Source organism: Blennius ocellaris (assembly GCF_963422515.1).
Source record: "Blennius ocellaris genome assembly, chromosome: 5".
Lineage (NCBI taxonomy): Eukaryota > Metazoa > Chordata > Actinopteri > Blenniiformes > Blenniidae > Blennius > Blennius ocellaris.
In genome coordinates this window covers 23,206,365-23,227,843 of record NC_137654.1, presented here as the reverse complement: position 1 = coordinate 23,227,843, position 21,479 = coordinate 23,206,365, and the positions used below count along the sequence as shown (strand labels likewise).

At 41.0% G+C, this 21,479-nt stretch overlaps 1 protein-coding gene across 3 annotated transcripts; it reads right to left on the bottom strand.

Moving 5' to 3' along the window:
* Positions 1-6,407: 6,407 nt before the first annotated feature.
* On the bottom strand, positions 6,408-18,194 carry raf1a (Raf-1 proto-oncogene, serine/threonine kinase a). Of its 3 annotated transcripts, none has more exons than XM_080496414.1 (18): positions 17,675-18,194; positions 15,861-16,087; positions 15,364-15,476; positions 15,123-15,225; positions 14,878-15,035; positions 14,392-14,481; positions 12,718-12,871; positions 12,136-12,255; positions 11,950-11,974; positions 11,310-11,419; positions 11,059-11,176; positions 10,768-10,852; positions 10,477-10,653; positions 10,338-10,384; positions 10,108-10,226; positions 9,715-9,846; positions 8,216-8,350; positions 6,408-7,561 (listed from the first exon to the last, which is right to left on the bottom strand). In XM_080496414.1, the coding sequence occupies exons 2-18, from the start codon at positions 16,059-16,061 to the stop codon at positions 7,421-7,423; spliced, it is 2,028 nt and encodes a 675-aa protein (XP_080352540.1). In that variant the 5' UTR covers positions 16,062-16,087; positions 17,675-18,194; the 3' UTR covers positions 6,408-7,420. The 3 variants fall into 3 exon arrangements, with proteins under 3 accessions (XP_080352540.1, XP_080352541.1, XP_080352542.1); XM_080496415.1 differs by having other exon boundaries at positions 12,196-12,255; XM_080496416.1 differs by lacking the exon at positions 12,136-12,255.
* Positions 18,195-21,479: the final 3,285 nt, after the last annotated feature.

The window sequence follows — 21,479 nt, the reverse complement described above, 5'->3', positions numbered from 1 at the left end:
AAGAATCACATCTCGGTGGGATGAGCTTCATGCAGCTGAGAGCTGGCCTGGACTGTGTTTTTAACTCTATGCAGTGTCAAAAATGTACTGTCTACTTGTTGACCTGTTGATTTGTGTGCTTGTATAGGTCACCTATGTTTTGATAGCTGTGGTTTTTTCCGTTGGGGCTGTTGTTGATGATGTAAAGCAGATTGTGCCTACACTGAGTTCAGTGCTGCTCTGTGCTACCTGTTTGGCCCAGCTATGAATCTTTCATTTGCCCCCTCCGATTCCCTTTTTTTTTCTTATTTTTGGTGTTTACCTTTAGATATTGTTCAAACTGTGGGCAATCGTACAGTTTGAAGTTTGTGTATATCTCAATATGTATATGGTAGGTGGGTGTGTACGACTGTAGTGGTGATTATTTTCGTACATATGATAATAGATATTTATTTTTGTTTTGCATGACTGATACAAACGCAGGTGCAAGTCAGTTATATATGTCTGATCAAGTGGGACGTTCACGTAACATCGCTGTGTTTATCTAGGCTGTGTTCCCTGTGATTCATGCATTGTGAATGTGTCATAACAAATGCATATTATAAGTTCCATAGGATGCACATACAGTTGAGACATTCAGTATTTTGCCTTTCTGAAAATTCATTTTTCCATCTCCATCAGTGTCACAGAATTACCAGAGGAAGAGATTATTTACAGTAGAGGAACATATAATAGATATTAAAAAAGATTTATCTGAGATTTTATTATGTATGATGCTGTGCAAGTGTCTAAACACATAACGTCAATATATTTGTATAATTTTAAACCAAAGAATATATTATTTTCTCTCCATTAGCCTTTGCACTCCTTTAACCCATAATGTAAATAACAGTGAGGGGAATGCTTATCCTGCAGCTTGCTACTCGCAGTGTGTAATTTTATCTGAGACCAGTGCTCTGAGGTGATAGTTAACCTCTCAAACTGCCAGTTTCGAATCACACAGCCGTGAACCGATGCCGTTTCTCGATTGTCATTGTCTTTTTTTGCATCTAGTCATGTGGTTCCTGATAATGAGAAGGTGTATAATGTATGACCTGCCACATTAATGCCAGTTTTAACCCCCCCCCCCCCCCCCCCCCCGACACACACACACACACACTTCCATTGCTCCCGCACCGGGTATCAGCTATCATGGCGGTGTTGCCATGACAACAGTGCAAGTGCTCAGAGGGTTTAGTGAGGACATCTGTAGTCATACCGTGCCCATGTTACAGATCCCTGTGAATTGATGGAGAAAGTGCAATACAAACCTTGTTTCTTTTAAATCAATAATGTGCTTGTTTTCAAATCAGATCTTCCATCGAATTGATTCAAAAAGCTATAGTCATCCACACACAAAGTTGTGTCATTTTTTTTACACAAATTTCTCAATCACTTGTCGTTGTCCCGTGGCTTTTGTGGAGGCCATGTCATGTAAAACCCCTAAATGGTGAAACAGCTAAAAAGCAACCAAATTAATTGTAAAAAGAGATCTATACCGTTTTTCCAAAATTTATTTCTCATCGTAGTGAATAATAAAAAAAGAAACATGTTGAGCAAGCTAACTTGTATAAAGTGCCATTGTATCTGTGAGCGTATCCTTGTAAAAGCCATGCCTGAGGCTTTATGGATGTGTTGTTCTGATTAATAGGAAATATGCCATGACAATGATTTCCGAGGGAAGAATATGTGAAGGTCCCGAGGTTGCTAATAGCTGCACCTTTTGGCCTTGGTTTGATGACTGTGATTAAACCTTTGATCCATGTAAACGGGCATGTCTTTTCAGCTTGTGTTGAGGTGATACTTCTGTCTTCAGACCTGGTGGCTTGTAACTATTATGGGTCGTGGTACTTTTAAAAGCCAGTGTCGAGTTGTTTTAAATCCAGATCACAATACAATATATTGTTGAGAGAAAAAAACAACATCCTCTATGGATCTTTCCCCTCTGTCACTGGCAATAAAGCTTCCTTTGCAATATGTTTGCGTCCTCACATGTGTTTTGTTGTGCTGTGTGTCGCCTGCTGTTAAAGGAAACACCTGTGCTGACAAATCTCACATACCTCATCATTTCCACAGTCCAGGAGACAACCGTCCACATGTTGCACTGCAATGTTTTCAATGCATGAAGGTGTGTAGAGATGACTGTATTGTGATATTGACTCCCCTCTGCTGCTGTTCCCTTTATATTGTGACGTTTCTGTCTTCTGTGTTAAAAATGTGGGATACAAATATTTCTAAATAAACCACAAACTTGCTAAACATACATAGACAAACAACATATTTCTTTTTGTACTCATCGTTTAATCACATTGCTTGAATGTCATAAGTATTTTTTATGCCGGCATTAGGGAATCCAAAGGAAACCCAAGGATTTCTTTCTCAAAAGCCTGCTCTGAAGATGACCCTCGAATCAACTGCAAACGATAAGAACACAAAGCTAAGGCCGGCAGCACAACTTTTTCAGGCTGTGAATCATGATGCTCCAACATCAGGAGTCCCACAGGTCCAGTGTAACTCACTTTCTTCTGTTCATCCTGAGTACCGGGCTCAATCTCAGCCGCAGCAGGAACCAGGAGCTCAGTTGTCCTCAGCAAGCCCCCCAGAGACAGCTGTGGACCACAGGCAGCAGCTGGAAGAGAACCAGATTGGGAGAAAACTACAGGGAACTCCCCAGCTGAAGTAAGAAATTATACCACAAGTAATTCTTATGAATTATTCAGATATAGTATATCAAACTCTCCTTTAAATACACACATGCTCGGTCTCACTTTGCCCACAAAAACTAATATTTCACTTGTATTTCAGCAAATCCCAGTCTCTAAGACGTGCATTTGGAGGGAAAGACACATCGTTTTTCCACACGGCAACGGATACTGCTGATGCTGAGATGATCCACAAATTGAAGAAGTCCTTTGCAAGTTTATTCTCTGAATAAAGCAGCGATTTTCTCATCTATATGAACCATCAGCTCCTCTAATGCCTGTATGTGAATCTATTTCAGCATACTGTTTATGAAACTATGCAGATAAAGTCAGAAGAAATTGTGTTTGGTAGCTTATATCTTTGTTGTAACAATGTTTCTTGGTAATAAATCGTAAATCGTAATGGGAAACAAAATGTGAACAGTTGGATACAGACAGCGATTATTAAACAGCTTTAGCATCTTGCTGGCAAATTTGTGTTGCAATAAACCATAAATGACCAACAAATTGGACCTGTTGTTGCCATATTTGTCATTATTGTTCGTGTTTCTTCTTTAGTCCATAATCCATCCGTTGTTAACATTAGGCAAAACATATTTGATATGAATAGGACATAAAATACTTTATCAATCTCAGCGCTGTACATAAAACATTCTTTACAAGCAGAGGTTTGCTCTTTTACTCATAAGATGTCTTACTTCTGCTCATTTTCATGTTGATCATGACATGATAATCTGGTGCAAATTCTGTGAACAGCTGTCAATACTTGTACTTTTCTGGCTCCAGATTAGTCATCGACAATTAGCATAGCTCCAGAGATTCTCCAGCACAATTTTAATATAAGAAAATGACTATATAAGACTGTAGGGTTTAAAGTCACTTTACAGTTAATTATACTGGTCTGTTTTGCCAAATAATGTCTCCCACAGATCAAACATGTTCAACCTGCATTTCTCAGACTTCCAGGTGTTGCTGATGATTGTTTTCCTCATGGGGAGCGCTCTGACCTGACCTACTTGAAGTAAAAGCCACTAAAGAAGCAAGAGGAGGAACTCCACGAGGTCCTTGAAACTGCAGCTGATGATCTTGGTCGGTCTAGACTTCTGCCAGCTGTCTGCCAGGCTGCATCACAACATGAGCAACCAGCGCCCTGTGGGGGCACGTGGCACCTGCCATCTGCTGAAAAACTCAGGTGAAGAGAAACACTTCTAACCCAAAATGAAAGAAGAAATGAGCTGATGTGTCAGAAATATAGATTTCTGAATGTCATAAGATTTATACCATTGAAACTTAATGTAACAACATAACACACACATAACAGTCGGAAAGTTCAGCATGACATATACTACATTAAAACATTTTACAAGATGACATACAAAAAATAGCATATCATAACATGTTGTATAACGTATACAAAAATACAGAGCAGACCTTTACACAATGAATGTGTTACAATATAATAAAATATGAACTCAAATGCAAAAAAGATACATAATATAACAACAACAAGAACACATAATAGCATAATATAATGCAACACAACGCAACACTGCTTTCGTCAACTAATATGATGAAACTGATGACTATGATGAACTCGTATGGCTGAATCTCAAAGGGATTAAGTTGATTACTGAATATTCAATTTTATTTAAAATTTTAAACAAAAAACAAAACAAACAAACAAACAGATGAATCACTATCATAACCCAAAGCCAAAAGTGGCCTCTGAAACGGGGTTCTCTTAAAAAGACATGTTAAAAAATAGTTAATCTATGCATTACTTACATCTGAATTTTACACTTCAGAATAATTGATTTCACAAACGTAGCATGATAAAGTTGAACTGCGTTTGTTGTTGCCATCTGGTGGTGGATCTGAGGCAGGAGAGGACTGGAGACCATATCAGAGATGTGGCAGTTACATAAAGCACTTTTCACTCAGGCTTAAAATGTATACAACCACAAACATTTCATTTGCACCACAATAACTTTCTAGTCCACATTTAGTACCTACATTTGCAGGTAAAGAGAGGATCTTATATACAGTAGTTGGAATATTGGAAAATAGCACTTAAATTGCACTGAACAGCTGTTTATTTCCAGTATTGAAGAGCATACCAGAATAAGAAAAATGTTGCATTGACTGACACAATTGGAGCACCGCGGCTGAAAGTTGTATTTGTCAAATCATCTTCACTAAATGTACCTTTGACGAGCCTTTGAGCCTGAATTGTCTGATGGGAATTGTGCCTTTCAGCACAGTGAAGTTGGAAAAACATCAGAGCAGATGTTTCCTCGTGTCTCGTGTTCATGTTGCCAAAGAGTCTATTTTATACTTTCCTGATAATATCGTTATAGTTTTATCTATATTATGTAAAAAAAATGAAAAACAACAGCAAGTTGGTGCTTACAGCCATAAACCACCTTGGACAGGTCAGAAACAGACAGTTGCACACTCACATGTAGCTCTAGTAAATACAATCAACAGACTTGTGTCAGCTTAAAAATGACAAAAACTGATGATTCAGATAGATTCAATTATGAGTTTTTAATCATTTTGGTTCCCACTTTGAAACAAAATCTTAGATTCGAGTCAGTTTTCCTGGCTTGTTGGCAATTTTCAATACAGCAAATTGATTCTTTTTTGTTATGAGATTTTATCGAAGACCAGTTCAGCAACAAAACATTAAAATTATTGATTTAATTCACCATAGTAAACTTTCTCGGCACTCTTGAGATTATGTACTCATTTGATCTCCTCGTATCCAGATACCCAGTCTTATTAAAAGCTACTGTACTTATAAAAGCAAACAATGGTTAAGTGTGTTTGAAGTGATTTAAAAAATTGGAGTAACCTACACAAGTCACAGAGGCCATTTTTGTTCAATTTGTCACCACCGGTGGACAATTTTCGTGCAGGATCCCCAGTAGACGGAGCTGTTGTATGGCAGTGAACCACGACCTGAAGGCTCTGTGGGTTTCATTTTGACCCGCCTATGCAGCTTGTCAGGATGCAGAAATAGAACAGATAAACACATTTAGCAGAGCCGTTTTTAAAATAACAGCTCAGGCTTTGCTCCTATGTTATTGCTCTATTTTTGATCATGTCAAACCTTTTTTTTTTCTTCCTACCTCATGGGCAAGTGTTTGACTGAAATAACAAGAACTCAAAAATGCTTCCGTGACATGTCATGTTTTGCCTTCACTTCAGAAAGCCACAAACAAAATAAACACCTGTTTCCATTCGTGGATAACAGCAAATATTCCCATATTTACAGTAAATCTGCACATGGGCCTAAAATGAAACGAAGTGGTCCTGCCCTGCAGGAACTGCACGCTGGATGTTTACACTAAAACAAAATATAACTGTCTTCTCTCTTTCCACCACAGGTCCCTCCCTTGCTGGATGATTGTTGTTCCACTGAGCTTGCCAGTGGCAATGTAGCCCTCCCGGGCATCAGCCAATGGTGGATTCCCATGATGGCGTGTCTGGACTGGATCCCCAGTGAGGTTACACCACGTTGCCAATGCTACTGCAAACATCACACTCTGCCACAAAGTCTTGCACATGTGTGGGATTTTACTTTGTTAGCAAGCCACATCACTAACCTCCATTAAGTGTGAGCGTGTTGACTTGTACTTGTCTTTTACCGTGTGAAGAAAAGAAAAAAAGAAACGTGACCAATAGTTTGGCAGAGAAATTTAACTTAATTTTATTAAAATATCGAATAGACAACTTTCTCACCAAGTTCACAATAAAAAAAAATTTACCTCTTGAGAGTGACATGATAAACAAAAAAACAAAAAAAGAAATCAGTCTCCAAATCATTTTAAATATTTAAGACAACTGCCAAAATGTCCAGCTCACGCTGACCTGTCGATGGAGAGGACGGATAAGAATGTGCTGATATGTTACAGATCACTTTAGTCATAGAATCACTGCTTTTGCGCAAATGTGCAGATTTCCATCATCCCTTACGCTCACTGTCTGACAGGCTACAATTCATCCAAAGTTACCCAAAAAAAATTAAACAAGAAAAAAAAAAAAATCCCCATGTCTACCCCTTTATCATTTAAGACGATGCAAAATCAACTACTACTGTGCAACTAAATGGACTACATCCACCGGCTCTGTGATGACGGGGAGAGGTGAAGCTGTGCAGGATCTTCATCCAGGCTTTGTTTCCTCCTAAGGCAGGCAAGTTCAAGAAGTCTTCTTCACCAGAAACCAGGACGGCCTGATCGGAGGCCGCACTTCACGTCACAGAACACAAATCCAGAGGCGCATTCGTCTCTCCGACGCTTCCTTCAACGTCCATTCATTGTCTTAGGTAGGCATGCGTGCATATATTTACAACTTAGACAGAGACGAATGCCCACACAAGGCCTCTGCATACTTCTCAATACGTGTCGGGTAAGGCATCGCCGACGCATCTTCATGTGTCCATCCAAAGGTAATGCATGGCCACTCAAGCCCTTGCCCGAATCCATCTCGGATGCGCCTCTCTCTGTTCTCTCCTCTCACATTTTATTAATTAGCATGGGGATACGTATGATTGCATGTGCATCTGTTGGTCTATATTAGCATCAGTATGCAGAGAATTTGGGAACACTGAACGTTTGGAGTATTTTGTATATTCTGAGGAGGACGGGCGTAAGGAGTGGGGGTGGGGGTGGGGAGGGGTGTCGCGGCCCGAGGCTCTAGAAAACGGGCAGCCTGGTGGACGTCAGGGTACAGGTGTTGATGTCCTCGGTGTGAGCGACTCGGTGCAGGGACGGTTCTGAGGCACTGCGGTTTATCTTCGGTAGGGCATGCTGGAGAAGCTCGATGGAGGACAAGATCTAAAACCACAGAAAAGAGAAGTTATTGGTGTGTTGGGTATGATCACGGTCACACGATACAAGGTTCAAGGACAATCGTCATCTTAAATGATCCACTTGAAGACACTATGTGTAGAGCCCTTTATGAGCTCAGATATACAGTATCTTTGTTTCTTTAGTGCTGCTTCTCCCCCCTTGTCCTGTTAGTTTCGATTATAAATATAGCCAATAATGACAGTAAGACACTGTAACCCTTAAAAAATGGAACCCGCATGGAGGAGGATCGCACAAACCTAATTAGCTATCTTCACCGACATCCTCCTGAGGATTTTGCGCCACAGAGTGAGTTGTATGAACAGGGAAGGTTAGTGTTATAGTAATATTGTTGCTGTGTTTGAAGTTGAAGAACAAACTCTGCTGTGTATGCAGGTAAACATGTGGTGATTGTGGACAACAACTTGTAAACAAAAGTAAACTTTTATTGTTATCAAGCCTTGATAACTTGAAGAACTTGCACTTTTACGTGTAGATTACATGATACAAATTGTAGCTCTATCAAGTAATGCAGTATCAACTAAAACCTAATATCATTATGGTGATATTTGTTGCTTAAATAATAGTGGAATGAAACTCTCCTATGGTGACAGTGTACAGTTGGCACAAAGAGTGGCTCACCTGAGGAAAGAGGGGCCTCTCGTCCTTCAACTTCTTGATGCAGTCAGCCACCAGCCTTTTCATGGCTTTGGGGCAGTTCTTGTAGAGCTTGCTGAGGTCTGGGGACAAGTATCCTCTCCCCACCATGAAGATAATCTGAGAGAGAAGAGTGCAACTGTAATCACAGCTTAAAACTCCGTCAATCAGTCAGCAACTTGCAGCATCAATCCCAAATCTAAAATCTATTAGCGATATTATAAATATGGCGTACAGGTCTGAGGTGACAGAGATCTCAGACACTGGCGCTATTGTGAAGAGCGCAAGTACATGATGCAGCAGAGAGAGCGATGATAGGAGTACTCTATGTGCTTGCCAAATCAGCTGAGTGCAAAGTCATTTTACGGTGTCAAGGAGAGTTGAGTGAAGCAGAAGATCGTAACAATACTTTTAGGCAGGCTTTACCCAGAACTGAAGTCTGAACACAAACACAACAAAGTGAACTCAGTGGAGGTCCGGGCCCGGGCCAGAACTCGCAAACTTGGGAAATGAACTGGAGACACACGTATGCACCACTTCTCTCACACATACAGGGTTGAGTTACTGCGGCTAAAATTAGGACTTGGGCTCCATAGCGTCCGCCTCTGTTCCACGGTGGGCCTTAGGCCAGTGCCACAACCCCCTTCGAACTTTCTACCAACTTCAGGCCCAGGTTGATGACCTGAGCTCAGACACATTTCTGAATATGTGATTCAAGGTGTCATATAATAAAAACTAAAAAGAATACAACCCCCCCCCCCCCCCCAAAAAAAAAAAAAAAAGAAATGGTAGAACACACACCCAAATCTTCAGAATTAACACAAGACATCTCTGGCCAGAAACCGTTAAGTGTGTTGAAGATAAAGGGGAATCCGAATATCTCACCTCTGCACTGCATCTGACAAACACGAATGACTAATCATGTTATCAATCCCCTTTGGGGAAACACCGCGTTGCTGCAGCTTCTCTGTTTGTGCCTGCTTGCAAATGTGGAAGTTTGAATTTTAAACAAGCTCATAAACCTGCTGTTCGTGTAGGTGGACATTGATTTCTGTGTCGATGGTTCATCTATGCTGACCCATGCATCCCAGCGGAAGCTTCAGTGTAATTGGGATGCATACATGAGCAAACCCACAGAAATCATTTCACATGAAGTTTCAAAGCATCCTTGGGGATTTTTGTGCAGTAAAATACTCTTAGAAGCCTTTCAGCCATCAAGATATTGATGCCAACACTTACATTTGATGCCATTTGTAGAAAAGTGTCATAAGGATTTTGGTGGCTACACTGAAGTTATTTACTGACCAAGATGTTTTTTTTGTTTATTGTAAATAATTTATGACTCCTTTTTTTTATGATCATTATATCTCGTGTGAAAGAAGCAGACTTGTGGGTACACTATCTCACTTCCACGGTGTGAAAAAGGAAGTGGCAGATTATTGGTTGCGATTGAGAAACGGTGTGAGATGTGAAATGCTCTTTACCTGATCTCTTATTGCCGTCTGGGAGTATGGCAACTCTCCCGTCATGAGCTCAAAGAGAACAATTCCATAGGAATAGACATCGGACTGGAAACTGTACGGATTGTTATCCTGCATCCGGATAACCTCGGGAGCCTGTCCACATACAACAAACACAAGAGCAATTCATATTTTGAAAAAATTCTCTTTACCACTAAAAAGTGTTTCAATAGAGCTACGTGTATTACTGAGGTTAAAGAATGACGCTACGTTCTTCCTCACTGACTGAAGGCACTTGCTTGTCACACCTCTTTATCTATTTGATCACTGCACAGCATTGAAAAAGCTTTTGATGCACACTGGGTGTTTATAAGATGTGTTTCACTGCTGTTTGGAGGTTTAAGACATTTTACTGACCATCCAAAGGATTGATCCGGACGGCTGCTCCACCTGATGAGAGCCGCTCCACCTGGCCTTCACTGTAGCAAGACCAAAGTCCCCTATTTTCACCGTCAGTCCTTCATGCAAGAAAATGTCTGCGCCACTGTCAAGGAATCATAACGAAATATCGAGGGGAGTCAAATGCCACTGTTTAACAGTGATAGTGTAAGCAATTGCTTCTATTGTAACACTAGTAGAAAGGATACTGTTGGACTTCATGTCACGATGAATGATGTTCTTTGCATGCAGATAGCTAAAAAAAAAAAAAAAGGGAACAAAGGTTAGATGAAGTTAGTTATCTTTTTAATGTAGCTTTTAAGGGAAGCGCCACTGTTCGCGACGTACTCCATGCCCTGAGCTGTCTGCCTGGCGATATCTATGAGCTGGATCATCTTGAAATTAGTCTCCAGAACATGGATGTGTTTGTAGAGGCTGCTCCCCTCACACCACTGGGTGACAATAGCCAGGTTGTCCTTCGTCATGTAGCCCATGAACAACAGGATGTTGACATGTCGAGTTTTCCTGCGACCCGACAAACAGACGGGGAGAGGAAATCAGCAGAGCACAGATAAGATAAATGTTAGTAATGATGAACCAAGAACGCTGCCAATACATGAAATAAACACATTTCCTCACCTCAGGACTGCGACTTCATTTCTGAATGCCTGAAACTGCTCGGGCGTCGGGTCAGTCACCTTTAAAATCTTCACTGCAACGTCACCTACAGCAAAAATACTCGAGGATTAGCCTCCACGAAGCCATGAAAACTCACAGCGCTCCCATGGAGAGGAATTCCACATCATTACTACGTCATGTGACACCACCGTCGGTGTCACATGACGTAGTGTGAACATTTCAAAGTGTGGGAAAAACATGTGAAAGTGTTACACCTGACAGAACCCTGCCCCATCTGTGAAGCATTCCTACCATGCCATTTTCCTTTGTATACAGTTCCAAAAGAGCCTGAACCGATGCGGGAGTTCAGGTAAACCTCGCTGGCCTCGATCTCCCAGTAGTAATTCGAGTCACGCTTGTCCCGAGGCCTCTGAATGAACCGAAATCACAAAGATGCGACTGCTGACACACAAACTACACACACGGCTGGGATCTCACAGTGCAGGCCACACAAGGGGGCTGAGAAGATATTTAGTGCATGTAAATGAAAATGCCAAACTTACAATTTTATTTTTCTCCTGAGTGTTGAAAGATGTGGCCCTCTCTCGCTGGGCAGGTGCAGGGGCTTTGGATTGGGACCAGCCCGTAGGGCTCTGGTTGGGAGAACTCCCCGCTTCGGGAACACAAAACCGAAGGAGAAGGCAATTTTAGCTGTGTCTAAATCCAGGCTTGGTTTTTTTTTTAAGCCATCAGGAGGCATATAATGATGCATGCCTGTAGTGAAATATAAAACTAATAGACTGACAGTGAAGATGTGTAACCGTCTTACAACTACACTGACTGGATTTCTGCTCCTGTCCCCCTTTTTAAAGGCGTTTTCAACTTTCAATATTAGTGGGTTTTTTAAGGTAAAGTGGAGCTCGTTATACAGATGTGTGGCATATTGTTTGTCATTAGTTTCTAAATTCTTTTGGGGTTCCAAAATCAATCTAGGAGTTGTGATTAAAAGGAACACATGTGCCAAATCCTCCCAGTGATAACGGGGTTAAAGATTTAGCTCAGCTTAAACGTCACTTTTTTTTCTCCACACATTTTTAAATCAGTCAGAATGATCTAAAAGCATCAATATAAAGAGGAAATGTGCACTGAAGGTGGGGGAGGAGAAGTGATGCAACATGAGGTTAATCGAATGCAGACACTTACCTGAGTCATGATCGCGCATCGCATCCTAAAGAAACAGAACACAAAGTTTGGTTAGCTCGCTCAAACTAATATCTCCGAGCTGAGCCGTCACTCGTCATGTAAAGTAAAGTGCTGAGATATGACTGCAGATAGCCCGTTTGAAAGGCATGCCATTCAGACTGCACACAGACACTCTTCTTTTCTAACCTTTTCTGGTCTCTCAGGTGAGGCCTCAACAAAAGACTGGGAGAAGTGCACAATACCTACTTTCCTCTTCAGCCAGAATCTATGGCACCAGGAGCTGGCAGAGGTATTCAGGCAGTCTAGCTACTCCCCAGTAGGGTACACAACAACAGGGCAGTAAAGGAGACAGGAGGGAAAGGGACAGAGTAAAGGAAAGTGAGGAAAGAACAACGACAAAAGTGATGAACAAGTTTCTACCTGGACAGAAAATAAGGGCAAGATGTCTACAAAGCATGCAAACAAAAAAAAAAAACATCTTGTGAGGTGATTACGCAACAAGTGGCAGAAACTGGAACTGAACAGGGGGGGAAATTAGATGTCGCACATATTGAAAACCACACAGACAGATGCTATCAGGGGAATTAGAAAAACAGGCTTCGCTCTGTCCAGGTAGATAAAGAGGTAGAAAAAGGCAAAACGAAAGATAGTTGGAATGCCTGAGATGAACATAGGAGGGCCAAGAACACTCTCGGGCAAGAGATATTTTAGGAGCGGCCGCTCAAAACCTGCAGGAGCCCCCAAGGGGCCCATATGGTGTGTAGTTACCTCGATCATGCTGCTGTCTACAGGCAGGGTGGTGCTAACCATGTGGACATTGGGTGTGGAGGTGGAGCGCTGCCTCTGGGAAAGGCCGCCGCCTGTGGGTGGATACGACGTCATGTAGTTGAAGGCATGAGGGGTGGAATATCGGTGGGCCGAGCTGTGAGGGCAAAAAAAAAAAAGAAAAAGAGAAACAATTACACATTTTTATTTTGCTACAAAATACGGAAAAACACTGATCGCTTTACCAGAGACAAAAGTTGAGTCCTGTAACTTCTTGAGAAATTAGGCCATTGTGGGTGCGGTGCTGTGTACTACTGTGTGGAGGGGTTTTCTCGTTTCATTTCTGTCTTTTTCTCTCACTTTCCACAGTTGGGCATCTTTTGTTCCAATACCACAACACACAACTAAAGCACACTTTAGTGTGTAAAATGAAGAAAACAGAATAAAAGTGGAGACGGAGCTGCTGGTTAATCTTATTTGTGGCCGTCCCCTTGTGCCATTTTTGGCAAACTTGACAACTGGGTTATTTTGCTCTTGATGTTGGCCAAAAACAGTATTGGTAGGTTGAAGTGTGCAAAGCTCACCAGCCAAATATGTTAATCTCCAAACAACCCAAATGCTGATCTGAATTGAGATATTACAAGCATAACGTGCATTTTTAACAAATTAAACCATTCACAATGATTCAACCGGACATACAGAGTTATACTGCATTCAGTCAAATGTCTTCGTCTTCTTCCCGTGTGAGGACGAACTGTACTCAACTGTAGCTGCTGGTTAAAATGGGGACAGAGGAAACTGTGCTACGTGACGTGTACAAACAAGAGATCATATTATATCACACCTACACACTGCTTGAGAACAATTCCCCTTTTGGCATTGCAAAAACTACGTTTCAAAAGAGCGTTTCTGCGAATGCACGACATGGAACAACTCAATACTTTGTGAGCGCTAATTTGGCAGCTCAGAGTGCTTTTTAACCATTTTAAGTGCTGCTGAAACAACAGACCCTTTTCACACCTCGTTACATCAGGCCCTGGCCCGGTAAGCCGCCATAAAGCTGAGGACGTCATTAAAAACAGGGTTTTATTTCATTAAGATTAAAGTCCTGTAGATATTAGAACATTACTACTGTTGTGCTACAGTCAAGCACAGCAAATACCACATATCTCAAGGTCTATTTATAGTACAACCACCCAAAACCTTCTAATTTTAGTTCACCAATGAAGAAAGAAATAAAGCTTCTCCTTGTTTTGCTTTGTGGCGTCGCACTGATCTGTGCATGTGGTATAAGAGCAGTTTGGGATGATATAAATAGTTTTATACAACTCAAAAGACACATCTACAGGTGGTGGGAACATGTCAAGATGTGCAGCCACAAAAACAGGAGAAAAGAAAAACCTCATCCTGCAACAATACAAGATTTTATGCTTGTTGAGTGTTTCATGAGCAAAGAAAGCACATTTAATACATGTATTATAAATCACAGAATATCAACAATAGTTACTTTGTTTATTCTGCTTTTACTTGTCTGACACAATACGACTTGAACTCAGCAAAACAAAACAACAACAAAAAAATATCCTATAGGATAGCAGCAGATGGCTTATGTGCTTCTGTGGTGTTGATCTAGTTTATATTCTTTAATACTCAGGTTATGGATTGTGGAAACGTCACCTTGGAAACCGTGTTAAGGACTCCCTCATTCGCCGGGACGTCAGCGGTGGCAGGGACGGGGCGCTGCTCTCACCGGGTGTCGGACACAACCTTAGGATAGAATCGGAGTGTGAATAACTGGCAGTGTACAGTTCATGGGAAAGTGTAAGTGCTTAATGAAATGCCAGCTGACTCTTCACTGTTCGTGAAATGACTCTTCGAATGACTACTGTCACTCCTGCAGCCTGCATGCAAAGGTATATCCAAAGATATTGGGTCTTATGCAAAAACACTTTCTCTATGTATAAATATAAGCAGAAAAATAATAATAGCTAATCTGTAGCAACAGCAAATTATCTCTTGATCATAATTTAAAAAAGGAAATCTTAAAAATGTTACAACTGAGTAATTCCTGATATTACTCTAAATGTAATGTGCAAAAAATAAATATGTTGTGAGAAAAGAATCATTTGTCCCCCTGAATATTTCCCCCCATCATATACTTACAGGAGTTGTCTGATATTGCTCCAGTCCACACACATCGTGGGAACTTTGGTGCTACAATGCTCATGGAATTTGTAACCACACGTTTGGCAACGGAAACCATTCAGAAGAAACTTCTGGCAAATGTCACAAAACGCGAGTTTCAGGTATGTTTTTCGAACCTGCAGACCAAAAAGGACAAATGTGCGTTTAGTCTTCAAGGCAGTGACTCTCGCGGCAAATGTTGAGGACGCTGTCAAAGGACTCACAAAGTTATGCGTCGTCAGAGGAACGTGATCTAAAACCTCCACCAGCAGCTCCTCCCCGATCAGCGAGGTCGGGTCCGTATTCCAGTCCATCCGGAACTTTTTACTGATGAAGCATATACATGATTGGATAAATAACTGAACAAGTGTAACAGGTAGGGGTGTGATTTAGGAAAAAAAAAAAAAAAAAAGTGATCTGCATTTATTGGTGGTGGGCACAAATCCACATCGGTCCCGTGCTCACCTCCTCTGTCCCGGATGCAGTCTGAAGACGGCGCAGCACTGAGGCAGCAGACCTCGCACCTTCAACGCTTTAATCAGGCAGTTGTGAAGAGTCATTCCAGGTCTCACGTTTACCTGATGGGGCAAAAAAAGTTTTTAAAAACGAGTTTAAAAAAAAACCCATTAAAGTCTACATTAAAGTAAACATTATTTGCTAAGAGTGTGTGGGTTTTCTCTCCATGCAGTCTGGTTTAAAAACCTGCATTTTTAATGTAACTAGTCTCTTTAAAATGCCACTCAGTATGAGTGTTTGAGTTGCCCGTCTCTCTGTGTTTGCCCTGTGATGGACTCTCAACTCATCCAAGGTGTAGCCTGACTTCACGCACAGTAAGCCGTGATCAGCTCTTGTCGCCTGCGGCCCTGAATCGGATGAAGTGGTATCGAAGATTTACGTTTGGATGATTTGCCGATTCCCAATCCAAAGTTGTGACAGCCGTTGCACTATCGAACAGAACTCACCACAGTGCGTTGCTGGTTTGGGAGGTAGACCCGGATAGTGCTGCTCGTCTTGGAGTCGGGCATCTTGCTGTCATCGGAGGAGCGACGCTGGCAGGAGAAGCCCTGGACCATGGTCGGGGAAAGGCAGGGCCCCTCAAACGCAGAGTCCTTCATGCCAAAGCCGTTGCTCAGGGTCTTCCACGCTCCCTGAAGGTGCTCCATTGTTAAAGACGGGTGTTTTCGATGGTCTGGGGGAAAAAAAAGATAAAAACACATAACTTGATCCTGTTGTTCTATTCAAAGTTATCACTGGTGTGCAGACTCTCAATGTCAACCTGCAAAACACAAAAATACATATGTTTGGGGGAAAAGGTTGGTATGTTTGGGGAAATAGGTGTCGTGCTACTGCCATTTTCTGTGCAAATGATCAAACACTCTTCCTTGTGATGTTAAATATTTAAAGTTTTATTCGTAAGAAAACAGCTTTGTGTCTAAAATGCATGCTTGTTACAACTAGTGGCAGTAATAATAAGTAGCTAAACAAAAACCTACTTTTTTTTTTACTAAGTCTCTAAGCCAAGCTTCTTGGATTATGGCACCATTAGGGAAAGTCATTATTTTGAAAGTGTTACAGAGGCAATCTGCAACTCAAAATAGGACAAGCTCAAGATATAGTGACAATGTAGGATTTTCATGTGTGTGTGTGTTAAAACCAATCTCCTCCCCATTTATAAATAGACTTTAACTTTCCCTTTTGAAGCAAGCAGTGCAACTATGTGGACAAACTAATCCAGTCAGACCTGGAGAATCTCCGACCACCCCAGAGGTCAGTTGTGTTATTTAGGGTATGCTTTCAACAGAATGTATTGTCTGCACGGTCAGACAACAACAGAGTACTAACACAAACTCACCCACATACTGCACAGAGTACGAATATTTCCATGCACGGCCCATTTGAATAACAAACAAAGGACCAGAATAACTTGAAAAATACCGCACAATGGAAAAAAAAGAGCATGGGATTTTTTTTTTCCCCCCTCAACATAAATTGTTGCTAGACTTGAAATGTTTTTGTTTTACTCATTCTTACTCAACACATTTGGCATGCACACTTTCACTGTGCAATCCTCAAAAAGAAGGTCTGCAAGCAAGCAGGCTGCAGAGATGATTTACAGTGGAGAGGTGAGCTGTCACAGCAGACATACTGGTTTGTCTGGAGGACAGAGAAGCTGGACATCCAGAGCACTGTGGGTCTTCTAGCTGTGATCCAGTTAGAAAACAAGAGAGAGGAATCTCAAGTCTGTAATTTAATGTGCAGAGTCAAACAATAAAACATTAAAAAAAAGAAAGAAAGAAAGAAAACACAGACAGCCTGCAAACTAAAAGTTTGTGCAAAAGTCAGACATGAGTTCAATGCAGCAGGTGAGCATTATGTTACTGCCTTTTTTCCTAAGTGATAGTATAATAATATAAAAAAAACAGGCTAGTTAAACGGGTGCAGTAGGTGCTACGTGCTTCTTTTTTTTAACAAGGCCTTGTAGATCCAGTTATGACTGAGAATTTACCCGGAGGCCCACAGAAGCGGACACTATCATTTTTAGCTGCTTTTCTCTCCCCAATATCCTCCATTCAACTCCGCCTGCTTTCAAACGGTGCTTTTTTTTCTCCCCCCGTGGCTTTTTAACGAGAAAAGCGTCTTTCACGAGCCTCCGTGTTCACGAACGACACACACACACACACACACACACACACACACAAGAGAGAGCGAGAGAGAGAGACATAGGGATAGCAAAATGCTGCTTAAAGAGCCGGGGAGATAGCCTGGACATGCTCACCAAGAGAAGTTAAAAAAGTTGTGCTCCGCCATAACTTCAGGAAAAAGTGGCGTCGGTGACATCATCATATCTGCAACGCATTCAAAGAAAAACGGAGAGGAGGAAAAACAGAAAGTCCAGCCCCGATAAAGTCGCTTCGAACGGTCTCCGGAACCGTTAAAAGTTGCATTAAAACGGACGTGAAGGTCACAGGCGGCTCTTTTTTTCCTTTTCCTTTTTTAACCAAGCAGTCAAAATAACACAGAAGGGAAGAAGGAAATGTAAAAAAAAAGAGCGAGAGAGAGAAAAAAAGATTTCCGAGCCGCCGTGAAGGCGAGAAAAAAAATCCCTGAAAGTGACACGACGGAGAGGAGGATTCCTCCGAGAGTCCCCGGACCCCGGATTATAATCCCGCTAATGTCCCAGTTTCTCCGCGCTCCACCGGATCGATATTATTTACTTTATCCAGGGGAAGGTGAAGCGGTCCGGGTCGGTGTCGTGCGGCCGTCTGACGCCGCTGATTGAAACAGGACCTCGCAGTCATAACAAGAGTTGCAGGCATCAGTCACACTGCGTAACGAGCAGCACGGGCCCAGAGCCCTCCCACTCCGCACACACACACACAGGCTCTTTTACTGCACAAACACACTTTTGATTTCTTTAATCACACCTCCAGAGGATAAAGCTCTCAGACCCGGGGACACTTTAAAGTCAACTTCTGTGGTCTCCCCTCGCATTTCTGACTGCGATAAGAGGTTTCTACTCGCAAAAGTGACTTACTGTGCACAAAAGTGAAATTGTTTTCAAGTCAGATTTGGTTTGAAAATGGTAGTGTCTCTTGAAAAGCAAACGATTTGACTCACTACCGGTTCAGAGGAGTCCGTCTTAAAACCAAGTGCGCCATCACCTGGAAGCATGGCGACACTGCAACAATGTCAATTAATCTTTCTCTTCAAAGCTCTTTTCACCAAAATTGGATTTTGTAAACATTTTCTCGTTTATATATCTCCACTACTATAATTGATTGGTTTTCCAAGGGAGCCATTTTATCTGGGAATGATCACTGAGAAGAATTATTAAGAAGTGACTAATGGAGGATGGAAAAGCGGATTAGTGAATACAAAGATTTGGATCAGAATTATCCATCTTCCACACTGCTTGACCCCAGCTATGTGCGAAGGCAGGGTACACCCTGGATCGGTCACCAGTCCATCACAGGACAAACACACACCCCCATTCACACCCAGGGGCCATTTAGAGTCACCAATTAACTCTGCATGCTTGTTATTGGACTGTGGGAGGAAACCGATGCACACATAAGAACCTACAAACACACAGTGAGGCCCAGCCAGTATTTGAACCTAGATCTTCCCACTGTGAGGAAAGGGTGCAAACCGCTGCACCACCATGCAGCCTTGGATCAGAATCATTCTAGCTTAAATATTCCACCAATATATGTATATTCCACTAGTGTGATATCTGGGTTTTGATTATTTAGAAATATTGATTATATTGTCATTTCATTTTCACTAGTATGTACTATATTTTAACATCTGTTCATTGTAAATATTACACTTATCCATGTGCTTTATGAGCTCAAGATTGAGGACTTGTGTTAAAGGTGTATATGCCTTGATTGATATTTTGGAACACAATGAATAGCTAAGCAAATCACAATAAACTAGCATGATTAATATTATTTAAAAAAGCATTATTAGCAATACAGTAAAATTCTCAATATTGCATTTAAAAAAAAATATTTGGAGTACGAGAGCCAAATATGTATCAAAATCAGACAAAAGTGTGCATGAAGCCCAATAGTATGACTAGTATGAACCGTGCAATGAACGAGTGAACCGTCCTGATGAGCTTAGGAAAGATGCTCTCTCGCTTGGACCTTTTGACATTTCTACCAAAACTAATCCAAAACCAGTTTCATTCAGAATTAATATGAAAATATTTTTTAAATTTTCTGTAAATGGCTTCATGGATTACCATCTTTCTAATTTTAATTTGTAACCATTTGTCTAAATACACTCACTCACACACACACACACACACACACACACACACACACACACACACACACACACACACACACACACACACACACACACACACACACACACACACACACACACACACACACACACACACACCACTGTCCAGACCACAGTTGTTCCTTTTACCTTTGAATATCTCATTCAAAAGACAATAACATCTTTGAAATATTTCAGTCAAAAATATTTACCGAAGTTCATTATTCTTTCAAGTATTAAAAGCCAGCTTGACACCTTACTCTTCCCCATCTTGGCCCTATAACAGTATCAATGTAAAGCATAACCTCTGTACTCACCATGTGTTCACCATCGCTGTAACTGCCTGGTCTGGGTCCCCTGAAGCACCCCGATCACAGACGGTCCATAGGTCCTTGAAGCTGGAGCTGACACAGTCTGAGAAGAAAGTCTTATCAGCATCCTGGTCAAAATGTCTTCATGTGTCCAGCACACATTGTTTCCATGAAGCAGCAGACACAATTTTACTTAGACATCAAAAGCAGACATTTAAGCCTCATTCCAGTTTAAAGCCAAACTCTGTAGTCATACTAAAAATTTAACTTTAGATTTTGGTCTGCCTTAGAGAAAATGATCTGGTCTGATAGACAACAGACAAATAACAGAAATACCAAACTGTGTTTCTGTGAAGATGAGGGCAGGGCTTTGTCATTGTGGATGTTTTTAAGGTACCCCACCCTTCATGTGACAGCACCACCAGGATTCCCTAACAGCACATTACTATATATAATTGTATCCAAATCAGAACTAAGTATCACAGGTTGTGAGCATCTTACCTGCCTTTCCATAAAGAATGTGATCCACAAAAGGAAGACCTTGGTAAACAGAAACTGCTATCTCAGAGCTTAACAGTCAAACCACCTTAAGAGTGAGATGAATGCATCTTTCCCACTTATTGATCTGGCAGAGCACTCAGGCCAGTTAGCTGAGATGCCTCCAGCTTCCAGAGATTGTGTCTCTATCAGTCCTCCTCATTTCAAAATATGATGCAGTCAAGACTTGTTCCACAATGAATGTTATGCAATTAAGTGTATATGCTTGTGAAATGTTTGCTTGAAGGCATGGTCTATGTTTCTCTGCACAGTGCATACATTTTTTTTTCTGCTCAAGATCCACAAAAGTCTGCTGAAAATCAAATCTGTTATTGGTTTTGTATTCCAAAAAAAGAAAAACAAAACACATAAAACAAACAAACCATGAAACGAAAGTGGGAAACTGTTGATGACACTGAGGGACACATTTTGCTTTGCTTACATATTATTTTTTTCCTATCTTAATTCTGGTCTTATTACTTGACTGTGAACCATTTAATGTATCCTATATTTTATATTATAGTGAAATATGTTAGATGAACATAACTTCAATATAGTTGTACTTCTTGGTATATCACATCATATCATAATCAGATCTTATTGTAAACATCACCACAGTACTCTTACTATTATACGTCCATCCGTTTTTAGTTGAACATTTATGAATTATAAAGATATGTGAATTTAATAGATTGCAAGAAAATGATATGGAGGAATAGATCCTGGCTCTTCATATGGAGCGTTGATATGCAAATTTGTGTGAAGCAAGTTTTCAAATAAACTAATGATTACATTAAAGTGAAAACTAAAATTTAAAATTGTCAGTGTGTCTGCTGTTGAAAATTTACACCCTCCAATATATTTATTAGTAGTTATTTAGAAGGCAGGAATAGTAAAAGTGCAAAATAAAGCGAGTCGATTAAGGGAAAAACGACCTTC

Bases quoted from the DNA above. Each gene is read 5' to 3' on its own strand.
- raf1a (XM_080496414.1), bottom strand. From the start codon at position 16,061: ATGGAGCACCTTCAGGGAGCGTGGAAGACCCTGAGCAACGGCTTTGGC. The intron at 15,477-15,860 runs GTGAGTTCTGTT...TTGCCCCATCAG, and splicing joins CAAACCAGCAACGCACTGTG to GTAAACGTGAGACCTGGAAT. The intron at 8,351-9,714 runs GTAAAGAGCATT...CTTCTCTCTCAG, and splicing joins AGACGGCAATAAGAGATCAG to ATTATCTTCATGGTGGGGAG.